Source organism: Ipomoea nil, unplaced genomic scaffold (assembly GCF_001879475.1).
Source record: "Ipomoea nil cultivar Tokyo-kokei standard unplaced genomic scaffold, Asagao_1.1 scaffold1619, whole genome shotgun sequence".
In the NCBI taxonomy this organism is placed as follows: domain Eukaryota; kingdom Viridiplantae; phylum Streptophyta; class Magnoliopsida; order Solanales; family Convolvulaceae; genus Ipomoea; species Ipomoea nil.
This window is the reverse complement of record NW_017618047.1, coordinates 1,238,641-1,253,348: the sequence shown is the minus strand read 5'-3', so window position 1 is coordinate 1,253,348 and position 14,708 is coordinate 1,238,641. Positions and strand designations below refer to the sequence as shown.

At 37.0% G+C, this 14,708-nt stretch overlaps 2 protein-coding genes across 7 annotated transcripts; both read left to right on the top strand.

Moving 5' to 3' along the window:
* Positions 1-21: 21 nt before the first annotated feature.
* Positions 22-5,547, top strand: LOC109191336 (DUF724 domain-containing protein 6-like). 6 transcript variants are annotated; one of them, XM_019341957.1, is made up of 9 exons: positions 22-581; positions 1,010-1,423; positions 2,151-2,585; positions 2,989-3,097; positions 3,171-3,358; positions 3,742-3,829; positions 3,985-4,200; positions 4,462-4,608; positions 4,683-5,547. In XM_019341957.1, exons 1-9 carry the CDS (start codon positions 78-80, stop codon positions 5,366-5,368), a joined length of 2,787 nt encoding a protein of 928 aa, XP_019197502.1. In that variant the 5' UTR covers positions 22-77; the 3' UTR covers positions 5,369-5,547. The 6 variants fall into 6 exon arrangements, with proteins under 6 accessions (XP_019197502.1, XP_019197501.1, XP_019197500.1 ...); XM_019341956.1 differs by having other exon boundaries at positions 2,986-3,097; positions 3,988-4,200; XM_019341955.1 differs by having other exon boundaries at positions 2,986-3,097.
* Positions 5,548-13,118: 7,571 nt separating this feature from the next.
* LOC109191255 (pentatricopeptide repeat-containing protein At2g35030, mitochondrial-like) lies at positions 13,119-14,708 on the top strand. The gene has a single exon (XM_019341839.1). The coding sequence runs from the start codon at positions 13,119-13,121 to the stop codon at positions 14,706-14,708; it is 1,590 nt and encodes a 529-aa protein (XP_019197384.1).

Genomic DNA, 14,708 nt, shown 5'->3' with positions numbered 1-14,708 from the left:
AAATAATTATGAAAAATGTAATTAAACCCTAGGAGCGGAGGGTGTTGAAGTTTTGGGCGTTGCCTAAGAAAAAGAAAATGGGTGGTGTTGCAAAGCAGCAGAAGCAGCTACTAGCCAAGGGGTCGCTGGTTGAGGTGTGCACAGACGAAGAAGGCTTCACGGGAGCGTGGTTCGAGGCCGTCATTCTTGACCCTAATCCTCCTCCTCCCTCTTCTTCTCCTTCTTCCTCTACAAGATCCGGTTCCAAAAAGAAGAACGCCAAGGTCTACGTCGAGTATGTAAACCTCCTTTCCGACGAGGATGGGCATAAGCCTTTAAGAGAGCTTGTGGATCCGGATTTTATTCGCCCCCGCCCGCCTTCCCCTTCCCCTTCTCAGAACGCTAAGGGTTTCGAGCTTTACGACGTCGTTGATGCCTTCTATAAGGATGGTTGGTGGACTGGAGTTGTAACTAGACTTCTCGGTTCTTTTCGCTACACAGTCACCTTTAAGAACCCGCCGGACGAGCTTGAATTCGGCCTATCTGACTTGAGGTTCCACCGTCAATGGCTTAATGGAAAGTGGGTCCGACCCAGGAAGCAGGTAGTAGTATAACCCTTTCTTCTTACCCCCCACGCAATTCCTGCGCCTTCCCACATTTCTTTCTCACTTTTAAAGAAAGTTTTATTCTTCTTTTTCGAATATAGAGACCAAATAAACATTGTCTTAGGTTGTGTTTGGGAGACTGGTCTAGAAGGCCATTTGGGTAATTGTGGTTTGAGCGAGATTGCTCCAATAGCAGGAAAGTCAGGAATTTCAAGAGGAGGGGTAAGGGTGTGGTAGGAATGGTGCAATTGGAGCAGTCCAACCAGTCAAATCTTACCCAAAGGGATCCTTAGTCATAAAAACATTTCTACTGTGTTGGAATTGTTCTACTGAAAGTGCCAATTTGTATATTAAGAAGTGATTAGTACTCTTTCTTTCTGATTATTCTTGATTTATTTGTTCTTCTTTTGTCAATTTCTCGAAAGAAAACAGCAGGATTGATGTTTAGTGTGGGGAAAAAGGTAGAAGTCTCATTTGACAGAGATGATTGTCAGGATGCTTGGTTCCCTTCAGATATCATTGAAGTTTCTGGTAATGGCTCTTTCTTGGTGGAGTATCGGAGGCCGAATGATGGCAATGAGAACGAGCTAATTAGAGTAACAGTTGATGCCCTCCATATCCGACCATGCCCTCCACTTCTCAAAAATAAAAATTTTAATTTATTGGACAAAGTAGATGCATATTATGATTTTGGCTGGTGGAGAGGAGTGGTAAACAAAGTACTTGCTGATAATAGTTATAGTGTTTTCTTTAAACATGGGAAGAAGGAGAGGGTGCTCAATCACTCAGAATTAAGACCTCACATGGATTGGAAGGATGGAAAATGGTATACTTCTCAGGTATGCTCACTTTTTGTTTATGCTCCTGACAATAGTTCATAATCATTTTTGTTTGTCATACTTGGTAGAAATTGAGTCTATGAGCCAGTATCATAACAAATTAACAACTTGTGTGGGTGAATCATTGTTTTATTACCAATCACAAGTTTTGTGTTGAATGCTGTATTCACACTGGAAATTATTATCTGGATTCCTTATTAATCACCATCTACTTCAGAGATTAAAGATTCTTGTGGGAGGAAGGCGTACAGGAGCATGTTATCCTTATCCTTCTCTTTTGTGCTGATGTGTTGCATTAAGTAACTTTACGTGACAGCAACAAGTAATTCTTGTTTGTCACTGTGTCTGCAGGTGGTTGGATTTTTGCCCTCCTTGATAACACATTTTAAATCACATTGATTTTTTTTTTTGGTTTCACCTAACATCTTGAAATAGATTTGGTCTCTATCCAAAGCTCTTGCTAAAATCGTGTATCATTGTTATGAATACTTTGATGCATTGCTTTAGGAATGTAGTGGAACATGCCAGTTGGTTTTATTTTTATATTTTTAATTATAATTTTTAAATTCTGGTGCGACATCTAGTTTGCTTGCCTCTATCCTTCATAGCTAGTTTGATTAAAAAAAGCTGTTGATTTTCCAGAAGTATGTCTTTACTAGGAAGTTTTCAGATTTTGCTGTTCTTGGAAATTATAAAGATTTTACTTGCCATACATATTCTGCTTCAGGATGCTTCAGTCCCTCCAGATTGCACCATTGAGGAAGTGGACACCTGCAATGATCCAAATGTGATCCAAAGTGTTCTTCAACCTGGCAGCCCAGTCACTGGCACTACAAATGAAACGTCTGGAGAGAAAATGTCCTGTTTCTTGAAGTCTGATGGTGATAGGAGTGAGCAGCCAACTATTTCCATCAAGAAGCCTTCAAATGCTAGAGTTTCACCAATGAAAAGGAAGCAACGTCTAGAACTGCCAAAGGAAGGAATTTCAACTCGATCGCCATCTCTTAGCAAATTTAAGCAAAAGACAAATGAATGTGAAACACCAACTGAGGACATTCCAAGTGGTTTTATCAATCCAACTTCCAAGGGTACTAGATTGAATGTTTCAACTTCTGTCAATGTAGATGAGCTGCCTGATCAACCTTCTCAGGGGAAGAGAACTGTAAGTGTTATTTACTATGTGTGTGTGTTTGTGTATTGCTGCAAATGATAGTTCTTATCTGTAAGAGTGCTTTAGAAAATTCTCTGCCATCAATTTCATTTTGTTATTTCTGTAGTGCATATAGTTAGGCAGACTCCTATTAAATGCACAAATATGCCCTTTTACAAGTGTGAACTGCACCAGGGTTGCCTTTGTAGGCATCCTCATGCACTGCATCCTTGCGATGTTTAGTTTTAGAATTTACTAAAATTGATCCACAACTACATTCTACTTGAAATTAGCTAAAGATGCTTTAGTGAATTCTTCCTACCAATGCCTCATTCTATACCACTGATTTTTAAGCTTGATTTGTCAGTTATGTCACAGATTAGTATAGTTATGTCTTTCATAATTTATTCAGCAGAGGAAACGCCATAAAATTGATGAGCAAGAAGGCTATATGTCAAGTGCACAGATAAAGGTAGGGGGAGCCAAAAAATTGCAAGTTAAAGGCCAACAATCTTCAGCTCAAGGTATATGGTGCTAAGTTTCCCTTAGTTTTTCTTGATTCCAAAATTTAAGTATAGTGCTGAAGCTGCTTAACAGGTAAAGAGGGTAAAGAAGTAGGAAATGCTGCTGAATGTAATGAAACTGACCTTCCTATCATCATAGGATTGGAGTGTATTCCTCCCTCAGTGACTAAAAAACCTCGTAGATCTTATGGCAAGGAGTGTTCAGATCCTACAAGTGACCAGGAGCAGGACTTGAGCAATCTAACTATAGATGCTATAAAGGTGAGCAGAATAATGCATATTGTATGTTCATTAATCGAAATTATAATATCTTAGTTTATCCTTTTATGTCTTTTTACACTTATCAGCTAATTCAACAACTAATTTTACCAAACACTTTAATTTCAATTAGTTAGCTTATTAGTTACTAGCTTTTCAGCTTTCAGCTTTTAGTTAACTTTTCAGCTAGGCGTGCCTAACAGAGCCATAATATATCCTTGATTACATTTAGCATTTTTTCCCCTGGTTCAATGAATTTGATTTTTTTAATGTTTAGATTCCATGTGTAATTGCTTGCTGTGGTTTCATGAATTGGAAACACTTGTATTTTATTCATTTTTATTTCATTTACTTCAATCACCAGTCATAGTTCTACTCTTGCATAGGAGAGTAAAGAAGATACCCTGACTGGTCAAAAGAAAAAGAGAGGAAGGCCACCCAAGAAACTGCTCAGCACTCCTCATGCTTCCCCAGGTTTATTATTGTTTTTATGAGAGCCTAATATACATTTTATTTTCTGCTTAGCATTTTTTGGGGTTTAGTTGTAGATTATTCCAAGAATGAAATGATTGTTCAAAATTGTGTAACTAATGAAGCTGGTTTGCATGGCAATGTTGGTACTAATTCAGCAGGGATGGGGAGCTCAGTTCCCTATGATGTAGATGCTAAGGATCCAATAAAGAGTCAAAGGGGGCGCAGGAAAAGTGGAGGCAGGATAAGAAAAATGGCTTTAGCTAAAGTATCAAATCAGAAAAATCGTGCTACAATAATGAAGTCTGAGAAGCACACACTAAAGAGGGGGAAAAGAAAGATTATTGAAGTAAACATTGAATCTCAAATTCCAGGTGAAGAATGTTTTTTTTTTTTTTTTTTTTTTGGTGTTGGAGGTTTCATATTTTCATGCTTGGGTTTCTTATTGGTTTTGTTTGTCTTGTTGTATTGCTTATAACTTTTTCTCCTATACAATTGGGGATATGGAACTATGATGCAATATTTGATTGTTAAGAGGATTCAAGTGACATAAAGTGAAGCAATTCATGTCTCTACCTGCCATTTTGTATTTTCTCTGTTGTCAGTGAAGGATTTTGATTTTGGTCCTTCTGTAGATACTGCTGATACTTCTGGAGGGAAAGATGCTGAATGCATAGCTGTAGAGAAAGTCATTGCTGAAGTACCTAGCAATGGTTTTGAGGATCAGCCTCTCTCAAAGTGGATTGAAGAAATGCACCCTCCAACTGCTGTTGATGGATCAAGTAAGCTAGTATGCTCTGTATCTTGTGCTCCCTTAGTCTATGGAATTTGTTTCATGACATTTGATTTCTTCCAGGATCACAAGCGAGGAATGTGGAGCAACATAGTGAAGCAAGAGAGAAGTCCAAAGAGATTGTTGTGCGAAATCCTGCTATTGACAATGGAGAAGTGGCAGCGTCAAGTGATCTCCAAAGCTTGCCTTTTGTGAAAAACACACTTCTTTGGGCCACAATTGAATCCATGGACGTTTTCCAGAAAATTCCACAGAAGCCACATTTCCGGCCTCTGGAACATAGTAAAGATAGTTCTCGTGAGGGATTAGCTATCGGTTATATGGTAACTTTTTCTAGTATAGTAGATAAGGCATGCAGATTGGTATTTGATGATCCAAGAAGCACAATTGATGAAATGTTGGACACACTCCGAGATTTGGAGTCTCATGGGTTTGACGTTGAGCCTGTACGTGGACGCTTAAATGAGATGCTGTCATTTAAAGATAAGCAAGAAAATCTTGAAGGCTTGTTAACCGAGACCCAAAGTGAAATAGGAAAGCAAAACATGGAGAAAGCAAAAATTGAGGAAGAGGTTGATGACCTCCAGAAGCAAATAGCTAAGTTGGAAAAGAAGCTTTCACAGGCTATGTCCAGGAAAGGGACTAAAGAAGATGACATAGCTTCTCTTAGGCACCGGATGGATGAGATCAGCGAGGAAATCAGAAATTTGCGGGGTGATTATGAAGCTTTAACTAGTAAAGCGTTTTAAGTGCTGCAAAACTTTGTAGGTTAGCTAAGCCTTTAGCTGGTATGGCGCGGCCTATGTATCGTGCAATGCCCTTCTGTAGACGTTGTACTATAATTGCTTGCTTTTAAAAACCAACTCTTTGCGATTGACGTCTGTCGTGGGTAATTAATGTATTATGCTATGTTTGGACTTTGGGGTCAGTACTACCTTCAAAAAAAAAAAGAAACATTTAGGGTGTGTTTGGTTTATGTGTTTACACACTAAAAATGCGTATCAAAATTATAGTTATTGTTTGATTGATAGCTTTTAAAATATAACTATATAATTTGATTACCTCTTCAATTAAGAACCTCATTTTCTAATTAAAAAGAGATATTATTTCAGATTATATTGATAATTTGATTTTTAAGTTTTTGAAAATGTACATTTAAACCCAAATAAATAATAAAATTACTAAAATTTTTCACTAACCAAACGATGTAATTAAATTTTTTTTGAAGACATGTAATTAATTTTTTTAATAATTTCTTTTTCATAAAATTTTTATTTTATTTATTCTCAAATATTTTTCATAAACCCTAACATGCCTGAAGGAAAGAAATAGGGGGAAAAGGAATTGTAATTCGGTGGGAAAAGAATATGGTAGGAAAAAATAAAATTATTAGAATTGAGAATGAAAGAAGTGGTATAAATACTAAAATACTCTTATGTAATAATAATAATAGTAAAATAACTAAAGGTAGTAGTGTCATTTCATCTATTTTTCCTTTCTCACATACATTGAATTGCAATTCATGGGGGTACCCCATGAATTGCAATTCAACAAAAGGAGAAAATTGCAATTTCCTCAAATCAAACAACGTATTGAGGCATCTATTGAATTTCAATTTAACTACAGTTAAATTACAGTGAACGAAACGTCCGACATAGTAGTTTGGTGGCAAGAAATGTTATCTCTTATGTAGCCATGTAGGAGGTGGAGAGTTTGGTTTTCACAACTTGAACATTCACATGTCTTTTGTTTCATAACAGTATTATTGCTAATAAAAATGAGTTTTGCCATTTTAGAGTAAAAGACATTTTTGGTTATAGACTCATAGTGGCACAGACAATTTTAATTCTTCATACAAAATTTGGTCAATTTATGGACACACTTATTATGACAAGGACAATTTTGGTCCTTTGTCTGTATTTCTGTTAGATGCCCGTTTAAGAGGGGATAATTACGTCAATTCAGGCTCTCTTTATTGTAAGATGGACAATTTTGGTCCTCATCCATGCATTTGATGTGTTTACTCTGACCCTCATTTATTTGCACTATGAAATGCTCTGTCCACCCTACACCAAACAATTCAAAATCATACCAACCGGATTATGAAAGTATCAAATCAAATCAACAAAGTTTAAACACCTCATAAGTATATATTACTTGTGCAGCCAACAGAGAGTCTTTGTGATTATCTGCAACAAATATAACAAATACATCAATAAAGACAATAATTCAACATATACTACAAAAATCTCCCCAGTAAATTCTCATATAATTCAAATCATCAACTTTGAATATTTGTGCTACAAGCATTAAATATTGTACAAATGAACGAAAAACATTGTAATTGCATCTCCTTAACAGATCAAGTGTCCATTAATATCAAGTCTTTACCATTTACTGCAAATGAAGTAAATATGGAAATTCAGGGATATGGCCTAATCAACTGAAAGTCTGCTTCTTTCCCCAATAAAATTGGCAGAATTAATCAATTGGTTAGTGCACCTAAAGACAACTGTAAACTTGATTGTGAAGAATTATAATCAAAAGTTTGAATCTTTATTTAGAGGATTAAATATTATTTACTAAAGAAAGCTAGATTGTCTTGTTCTATATTTGGAAGGTTTTGAGTAAAATTTTATTTGTGCCCACAAACCACAGTAATGTATCATATATGCAAGATAAGCAATTAAGTGGAAGACAAATCATAGAGGCATAAACAAAATGATGGTAGCACATGCAGAACTTTAGATGCAACTCATGTAAGAAGCATAACTCAACCCTTCATCTAAATAACCTCAAAAATTGAAGTTTCAGTTTACCTTGCAGATAAGCAAATAACAAGCTTTGATGCATTGACTTGATATAACTTACAAGAACCAACCAATGCCACAATCACAGCAAGGGAGGAACGCTCTCACTGGTGTTCCCTCCACAACTACATAGCCTAGAGTTCATCAAAATCTCCCAAGAATAAATGACAAATCAAGACCAGTAAAAATAAAAATAAAAAAAAAAACTTGAATAAATACTTTATTTTTACTTAATAAATTAATGCATTAAAAATAAAAACCTTTATTAACACCAATTCCACCCCCCCCCCAAAAAAAAAAAAAAAATCCGAACCACAGATTGTATAAAATGAGAAACGAAAATTTTGAATTGCTTCAACAAAAAAAGTCAGAAATAAAAGTAAAATTGATATCCTATTTAAGGTTTAGCAGAAATAGGGAGGTGGACCTGAAACGGCCTGATAGCCGTGAGAGTAGTTGTAACACCCCACTTTTCTAACTCTTAATTACATCTCTAAACAGTCATTAACATAAACTATGCAGTGGAAAACTAGAAGATAAGTAGTGGGAGTGTCACCGCCACAACCACCATTCTTTGATGATTGCACAGGCTAAAAGGGGTAAAACTACAAATGATATTAAGTCTAGGTACTAGAAATAAATACTGAAAAAGTAAGGGGGAAAAACGTCACCCCAACACAGTCTACAACAATCCTCAAACATAATATCATAAGTCTAAATTCATAACATGATCATAATAAACGAGAGTTTAGACATCTCAAACTACGAGACTAATCTAACTCGATCTATTCTCACTGTTGGGCCCACCGGAAAGAGGTTTTACAAGCAACACATAGACAAACAAGAAAAACACCTGTTAGCACGAAGCTAAGTATAACCACACTTAAGATTTATCATATTTTTTCTAAATGCTTGCACCCTATAATATCAGCTGGCATGCTTATATATGTATAAGACTGATCACGTATATTCATCAACATATAGACTTCTCAAGTAGCTTATCAAGCAATTCATGCTTACAGATAGGATCATGTTAAAAGACTATACCACATGTATTTACATGCTTTCACATTAGCACTTTTACCACATAACTTGATAAGTGGAACTTCTACTACAACACGATAATCATGCTCAAGGAACATCTCAAGTTAAACTTCTCAATAAACAATCTTTTACGATGATCTATTCGTATACAATCATGTATAACATTATGATCATGCTTCTTATGCAATCTAGTGCAACAATATATTCATACTCATATACAATCTCGTGCAACCATTTAATCATACTCTTATGCAATCTCGTGCAACAATGTAATCATACTCTTATGCAATCTCGTGCAACAATGTAATCATACTCTTATGCAATCTAGTGCAACAATATAATCATACTCTTATGCAATCTAGTGCAACAATATATTCATACTTTTATGCAATCTAGTGCAACAATATATTCATACTCGTATGCAATCTCGTGCAACAATATACTCATGCTCATGTGTAATCTAGTGCAATAATATAATTATACACTCATATATAAATTAGAGTACTTTCTATGGAGGTTTCTTTGTTACTTTCTCGAGTCTCTCTTGACTCTCTTTCTTTCTCTCGACTCTTTATTGACTCTCATACTTGAGTCTCTGTTGACTATCTTTCTTGAGTCTCTGTTGACTCTCTTTCTTTCTTTTATACTCGTAGACGGTTCAGGGTTTCACAAATGTGTGAATTATCCCATCGGGAACGGCATAATTCCGACCCAATATCTCCTACCGTTTACGAACCAATCTCATGGTTCAAACTCGGTGTAATCAGGTATCGAACTATTAGTGTGCACACCCCCTAACCAGGATTCCAAGCCTGGTGGGAAGTTTTCAACCTCGTAACGTGGGAATACACCGCGTTACATATACTGGGACCGCAATGTCCATAAATATCTCCCGAGAGGAACATAGTCCAAACGGTATCCTCCAAAACCTCACCGATATGGTTAATACATAAATATATCTCTCATGCATCAATCTCATGCATGCAATAATTCTACTACTTCTCAATGCATCAAAAAAATGATATACCACATACTTATGGTTTTTGAAAGTATTCTTGGACTCACATTGGCCCTTTATGCATCTTTGAAATATGACTCATGTGAAATGTCAAAATGCTCTATAACATGCTTCTAATTCATGTATAAACTAACATGAAGTATTCAAAAATATATCATCATACTCGGTTTGCAACATAACAATTTCTATACATTTCACTCAACAAATATGCTTCTACTTGATCAAATAATACAATTTAATCATACTTTCATAATAAATCATATTCTCAAAGGATCATGCTTCTATACTCAATAAAAATCTTATCTGATCACAAAATCAACAATTCCTCAAACACAGAGAACTTAGCAAAATATGCACTGTGTAACAATTCTTCACATAATCCTTCTTAACATATTTGTTTTTAATCTAAATTCAACGAAGTCAAAGCCAAAACGTGCGTCGAGATGATCCCGAAGAGCCGAGCCACAAGGGCCCGTAACACTTGGTCCGAAACGTCATGTAGCTGAGCCACAAGGGCCCGACCACTGCACAAAAATCCTTCTCAGACAATACTCAGGGACCTGGGGCAGGACTCTTCATAGTCCGCCCCTAAAGCCCCGTTGATGTGCCAGGACTAGGCAACGACCCTCCTCTAGGGCCGTGCCACCACGGCTCTAGCCGACAGCCCTTTTGATGGGTCGCCACTCTGATATGGTGCACACTGTGTTGTGCACCAGATGTGATTTCACATGCAAAAACTCATCCAAACAATTCCAAAACAATCTCATCAACTCACAAACACATACTAGATCACTTCTAAGCATAAACACATCAAAATCTCATAGTTTATACTCATTTCTACTCAAAACTAGGCTTCATAGAGTCAAATCTAAAGAGGAATCCATGGGGTTATACCTCTTGTAGTCTAGTCTTCTTGCTTGGATCTCTTCTTCCTCTTGACCTAGCTTGAGCCTCCTTCACCACCTACACTTCCCAACACACCTTCTATCCTTAGCCTAGAACCTCAAAGACTAAAGAAAACTAGAAGAGAAAAGAGGCTAGAATGAAGGATGAACAAGCTTACTAGGTTGTTGTTTCTCTCCTTGTTGGCAGCCAAAATGTGAGGAAGAGGCAAAGAATGAGATCAGGAAAATGTGATGAAATAAGGTGGTTTATATAGGGTTCAAAACCCTAGGATGATTCACAATGATTGGTTGAGGGTAAAGGGGTAATTTTCCAAGCTAAAAGATGATTCTATAAGGGATTTTGGATGTCTTGTGGTCCACCATGTAACATGAACCATGGGCTAGAAATGTTATCTTTTATTACTTTGGGGTTGAAAGTGAATTTTTCCAAAAGCTATATGGATGAACACTTGTTAAAAATTCCCTTTTGAACTCTCCCAGTCTCACTCAGATAAAATTCTCGATTTAAATCTTGGTATGCAAATTACCCGAAAATATAGGGATTTTCGAATAGACTTTATTTCTTCGGTGTCGAATTAATTTCAAAATGCTACAAAATTATTTTATTCAATCACCGATCGATCACAAAAATTTTTAATGGAGTGAAAAAGCTACTTTGGGATTTCTTAATACTGGATTTATAAAATAAAATTTTGGGTTGTTACAGTAGCACTCGGGTGGAGCTCCAGCTCTGGTGGCCCTGGAGTATTTGTCGCTAATCGTAGCCACCAGTAGCTGGTCGTCCAGCCGAAGTAATCAGAGACGATGAGTATCGAGAGAGGTACTGAAGACTAAAGAGCGAGAGCCTGGGGATGATGAGAGAGCCAGAGCATTAGAGTCGCCGAAGTGTCGAAGCTCGGAAAATGGAGATGATTAGAGAAATCAGAGAACCAGAGAGATTAATTACGGATTTCAACGAAGAAGAAAACAAAACACACATGGAATGACGCAATTACCCTCTCTTAGACGGCCATCTAACATAAATACATATGGAGGATTAAAATTGTCCTCGTCACAATAAGAGTGTCAACAAAGTGTCTTTTTTCACCCACCGGTCCTACTTAAACTCACTTACTATTACCGATTTTTTTTTTTTTTTTTTTTTTTTTAGAATAAGGTTCAAATTGGCCACTGAAAGTAACCTAAAAATGCAATTAGACGACTGAACGAAAAGAAAAATACAATTAGGCCACTGAACACTCCAAATGTATGCGATTTCACCGAATAGCAGGTCACCATCAATTTTAGCAAGTTACATGCTTATGTGGCAGCTGAGTAGATATTTTAAATAATTTTTAATAAATTTTAATAATAAATTAAAAAAATTGAAAAAAAAATAAAGAGAAATGGTCAAATAAGCCCCTAAACTTTACACCAAAAGTCAATTAGGCACCTAAATTGTTAAAATGTGCAATTAAGCCCTCAAATATATCAAATTGAGGCAATTGGACCCAAAATCAGGTAAATAACCTGTAATAACAATTGCCTTCCGTTGAGGAAGGCGACCTTTCTGGTCGCCTTCCAGAGGCGACAGTTCGGTCGTCGCCGGAGTTTTGTCTAAAATCGTCGGATTTAAAAGTGACCTGTTATTACAGGTTATTTACCTGTTTTTGGGTCTAATTATCTCAATTTGATATGTTTGAGGGCTTAATTGCACCCAGGGACGGAGCCAGAAATTTGGTTGATGGGGGAGGGGAGGGGGGGAGGGGGGGCGAAACAGTACAGACGGATTCAGAAAATTTTTTCAGTAAACGCGAAACATTAAAACAAACGAGATAATTTAAAAATAAATAAATAAATTACTTAAGAAATATAGTTGTAAATATTTTTGGATATTGACGAAAAATAAAACACATCAAAACTTTATAAAAATATTCATAAAATAAAACACATCGAAACTTTATAAAAATATTAATAACAAAATATGAAACATAATTAATGAATTGTAAAAATATGTTAAAGCCAAGTTTGAACTCTTGACCTCACACTATTGCCAAATATGTGATCTACCACCTAATCTAACTCACTCTTATTAACATTCCATAGTTTTTTTATACTAATACTAAAACTTGTACTATATATACATATATACATACAAAGACTATATATGGGGTGGGGGTGGGGTGAGGGGGGGCAGTTGACCCCCCTGCCCCCCCTTTGGCTCCGTCCCTGATTGCACCTTATAAAAATTTAAGTGCCTAATTGACTTTTGGTGTAAAGTTTAGAGGTCTATTTGATCATTTTCTCAAAAATAAATAAATTTTATTTTTATTACCTGCTCCGGCCCATTGTTTTTTTTAATATTATTAAAATTTATTTAAAATGTCAACTCAGCTGCCACGTAGTAACTTGCTAAAATTAATGGTAACATGCTATCAAGTGAAATTGCATACATTTAAAGTGTTAAGTGGCCTAATTGTACTCTTTTCGCTCAATGTCCTAATTACATTTTCAGATTACATTCAGTGGCCAATTTGAACCTTATTCTTTTTTTTTTTTTTTTTTTTTTTTTTTTTTTTTGTTCCTGTATGTATCATGGAATTGCAGAGTTGTTAGGGGAGAGGTGAGATTTATAATTCTTCATGAAATTACACTCTCTAGTCTCTTCCCTCCAAAGTCCAAACGATAAAATTTTCATGATATTACTATAAAGATTTATAATCTACTGCCAATTAGTAGCATTATGTGTCCGTTCAAGTTGAACATCGGCGGCATTTCCCACCACATTACAGTTAATTTAAACCGCGCCATTAACCGCTGCATTCGCAACGCGGACCTGGATGGAGCTAGACACATGTTTGATCAAAATCCTTACTTGAGAAACGTGGTCTCCTGGAATTCAATGATCATGGCCTACTTCAGGCAGCGTGAGGTCCAACACGCCCAGGAGCTATTCAATGAAATGCCTCACAGAGACCTGGTTTCTTGGAACACCATGCTTTCTGGCTTTCGTCACACTAATCACCCAGAAAAGGTGTACAAGTGCTTTGTTGAGATGAATAAAGTGGGAGAGAGGCCCAATGAGCTCACCTTGGCTGTAGCAATTAGCGCATTCCTTGGAACAAAATTCAACATTCTCATTCCTCAGCTACATTGTGTGGTGATATGCTCGGGGCTTAAGCTGAATGTTTTCGTGGGGTCTGCATTGATGAGGGGTTACATAGACTTGGGTAATTGCCAAGGCATGCATGGAGTGTTTAATGAGATTTTGGTGAAAGATGATGTTACCCCGTGGAACGTGTTGATTCTGGGTTATATGGAGTTTGGGTTGATGAGTGAGGCTGAGAAAGTAGCTTTTGATGTGATGCCAGCTGAGAAGAATTTCGTTACTTGGAGCACATTGATTAATGGGTATATAAAAAACAGGAAAGTTGATGAAGCTCGTGGTATTTTTGATAAGATGAGCGAAAAAGATAAAGACGTGGTTTCCTGGACTGCAATGATCAAAGGGTACGTGCAGTGTGAAGATTTTGACAAGGGATTGGAATTGTTTGTGGTGATGTTGAGGAGGAGTTCAGGAGGAAGAAGTCGGCCCAATCATTATACATTTTCTAGTGTTTTAGATGCGTGCGCAGGGTGTTGCTCCCTTGTGATGGGTAGTCAAGTGCACGCGTGTATTTTAAAGTTGGGTATCCGTCTTGATGATGTTATACTGTCAACCTCGCTTGTTGACATGTATGCAAAATGCGGAGAAATAGAAATGGCTTTCTGCATTTTCGAATCCATGCCCGAGAAAAACTTGGTTTCATGGAATTCAATAATTGGTGGATATGGGAGACATGGGGTTGGGGAGAGGGCAGTGGAGGAGTTGGGGAGGATGGTGAAGAGTGGAGTGAAGCCGGATGAGATAACCTTCATTAATGTGCTATCGGCTTGTGTTCACGGGGGGAAAGTTGAGGAAGGGGAAAGAATTTTTAATTGGATGATGAAGAAGATGAAGATGAAAGTGGAGATGGAGCACTATGGGTGTATGGTGGATTTATACGGAAGGGCGGGTGAGCTGGAAAAAGCAGAGAATTTGATAAAGGGGATGCCTTTTGAGGCGGACGTGGTTGTGTGGGGTGCATTTCTTCGAGGGTGCGCCTTGCACTCTTGCCTTGAGCGTGGGGAGATTGCAGCAAAACGAATATACAAATTACAAACAGATCATCCAGCTTTGTCGTCGTGGTCGTCGTCTAAAATTCAAATGCAAATGCTGGGTGCTGGACAAGGTGAAGAGAAGGGATCAGTCCATTTCACCAAAAAACAAAAGGCTTGTAGCTGGGTTGCTTGA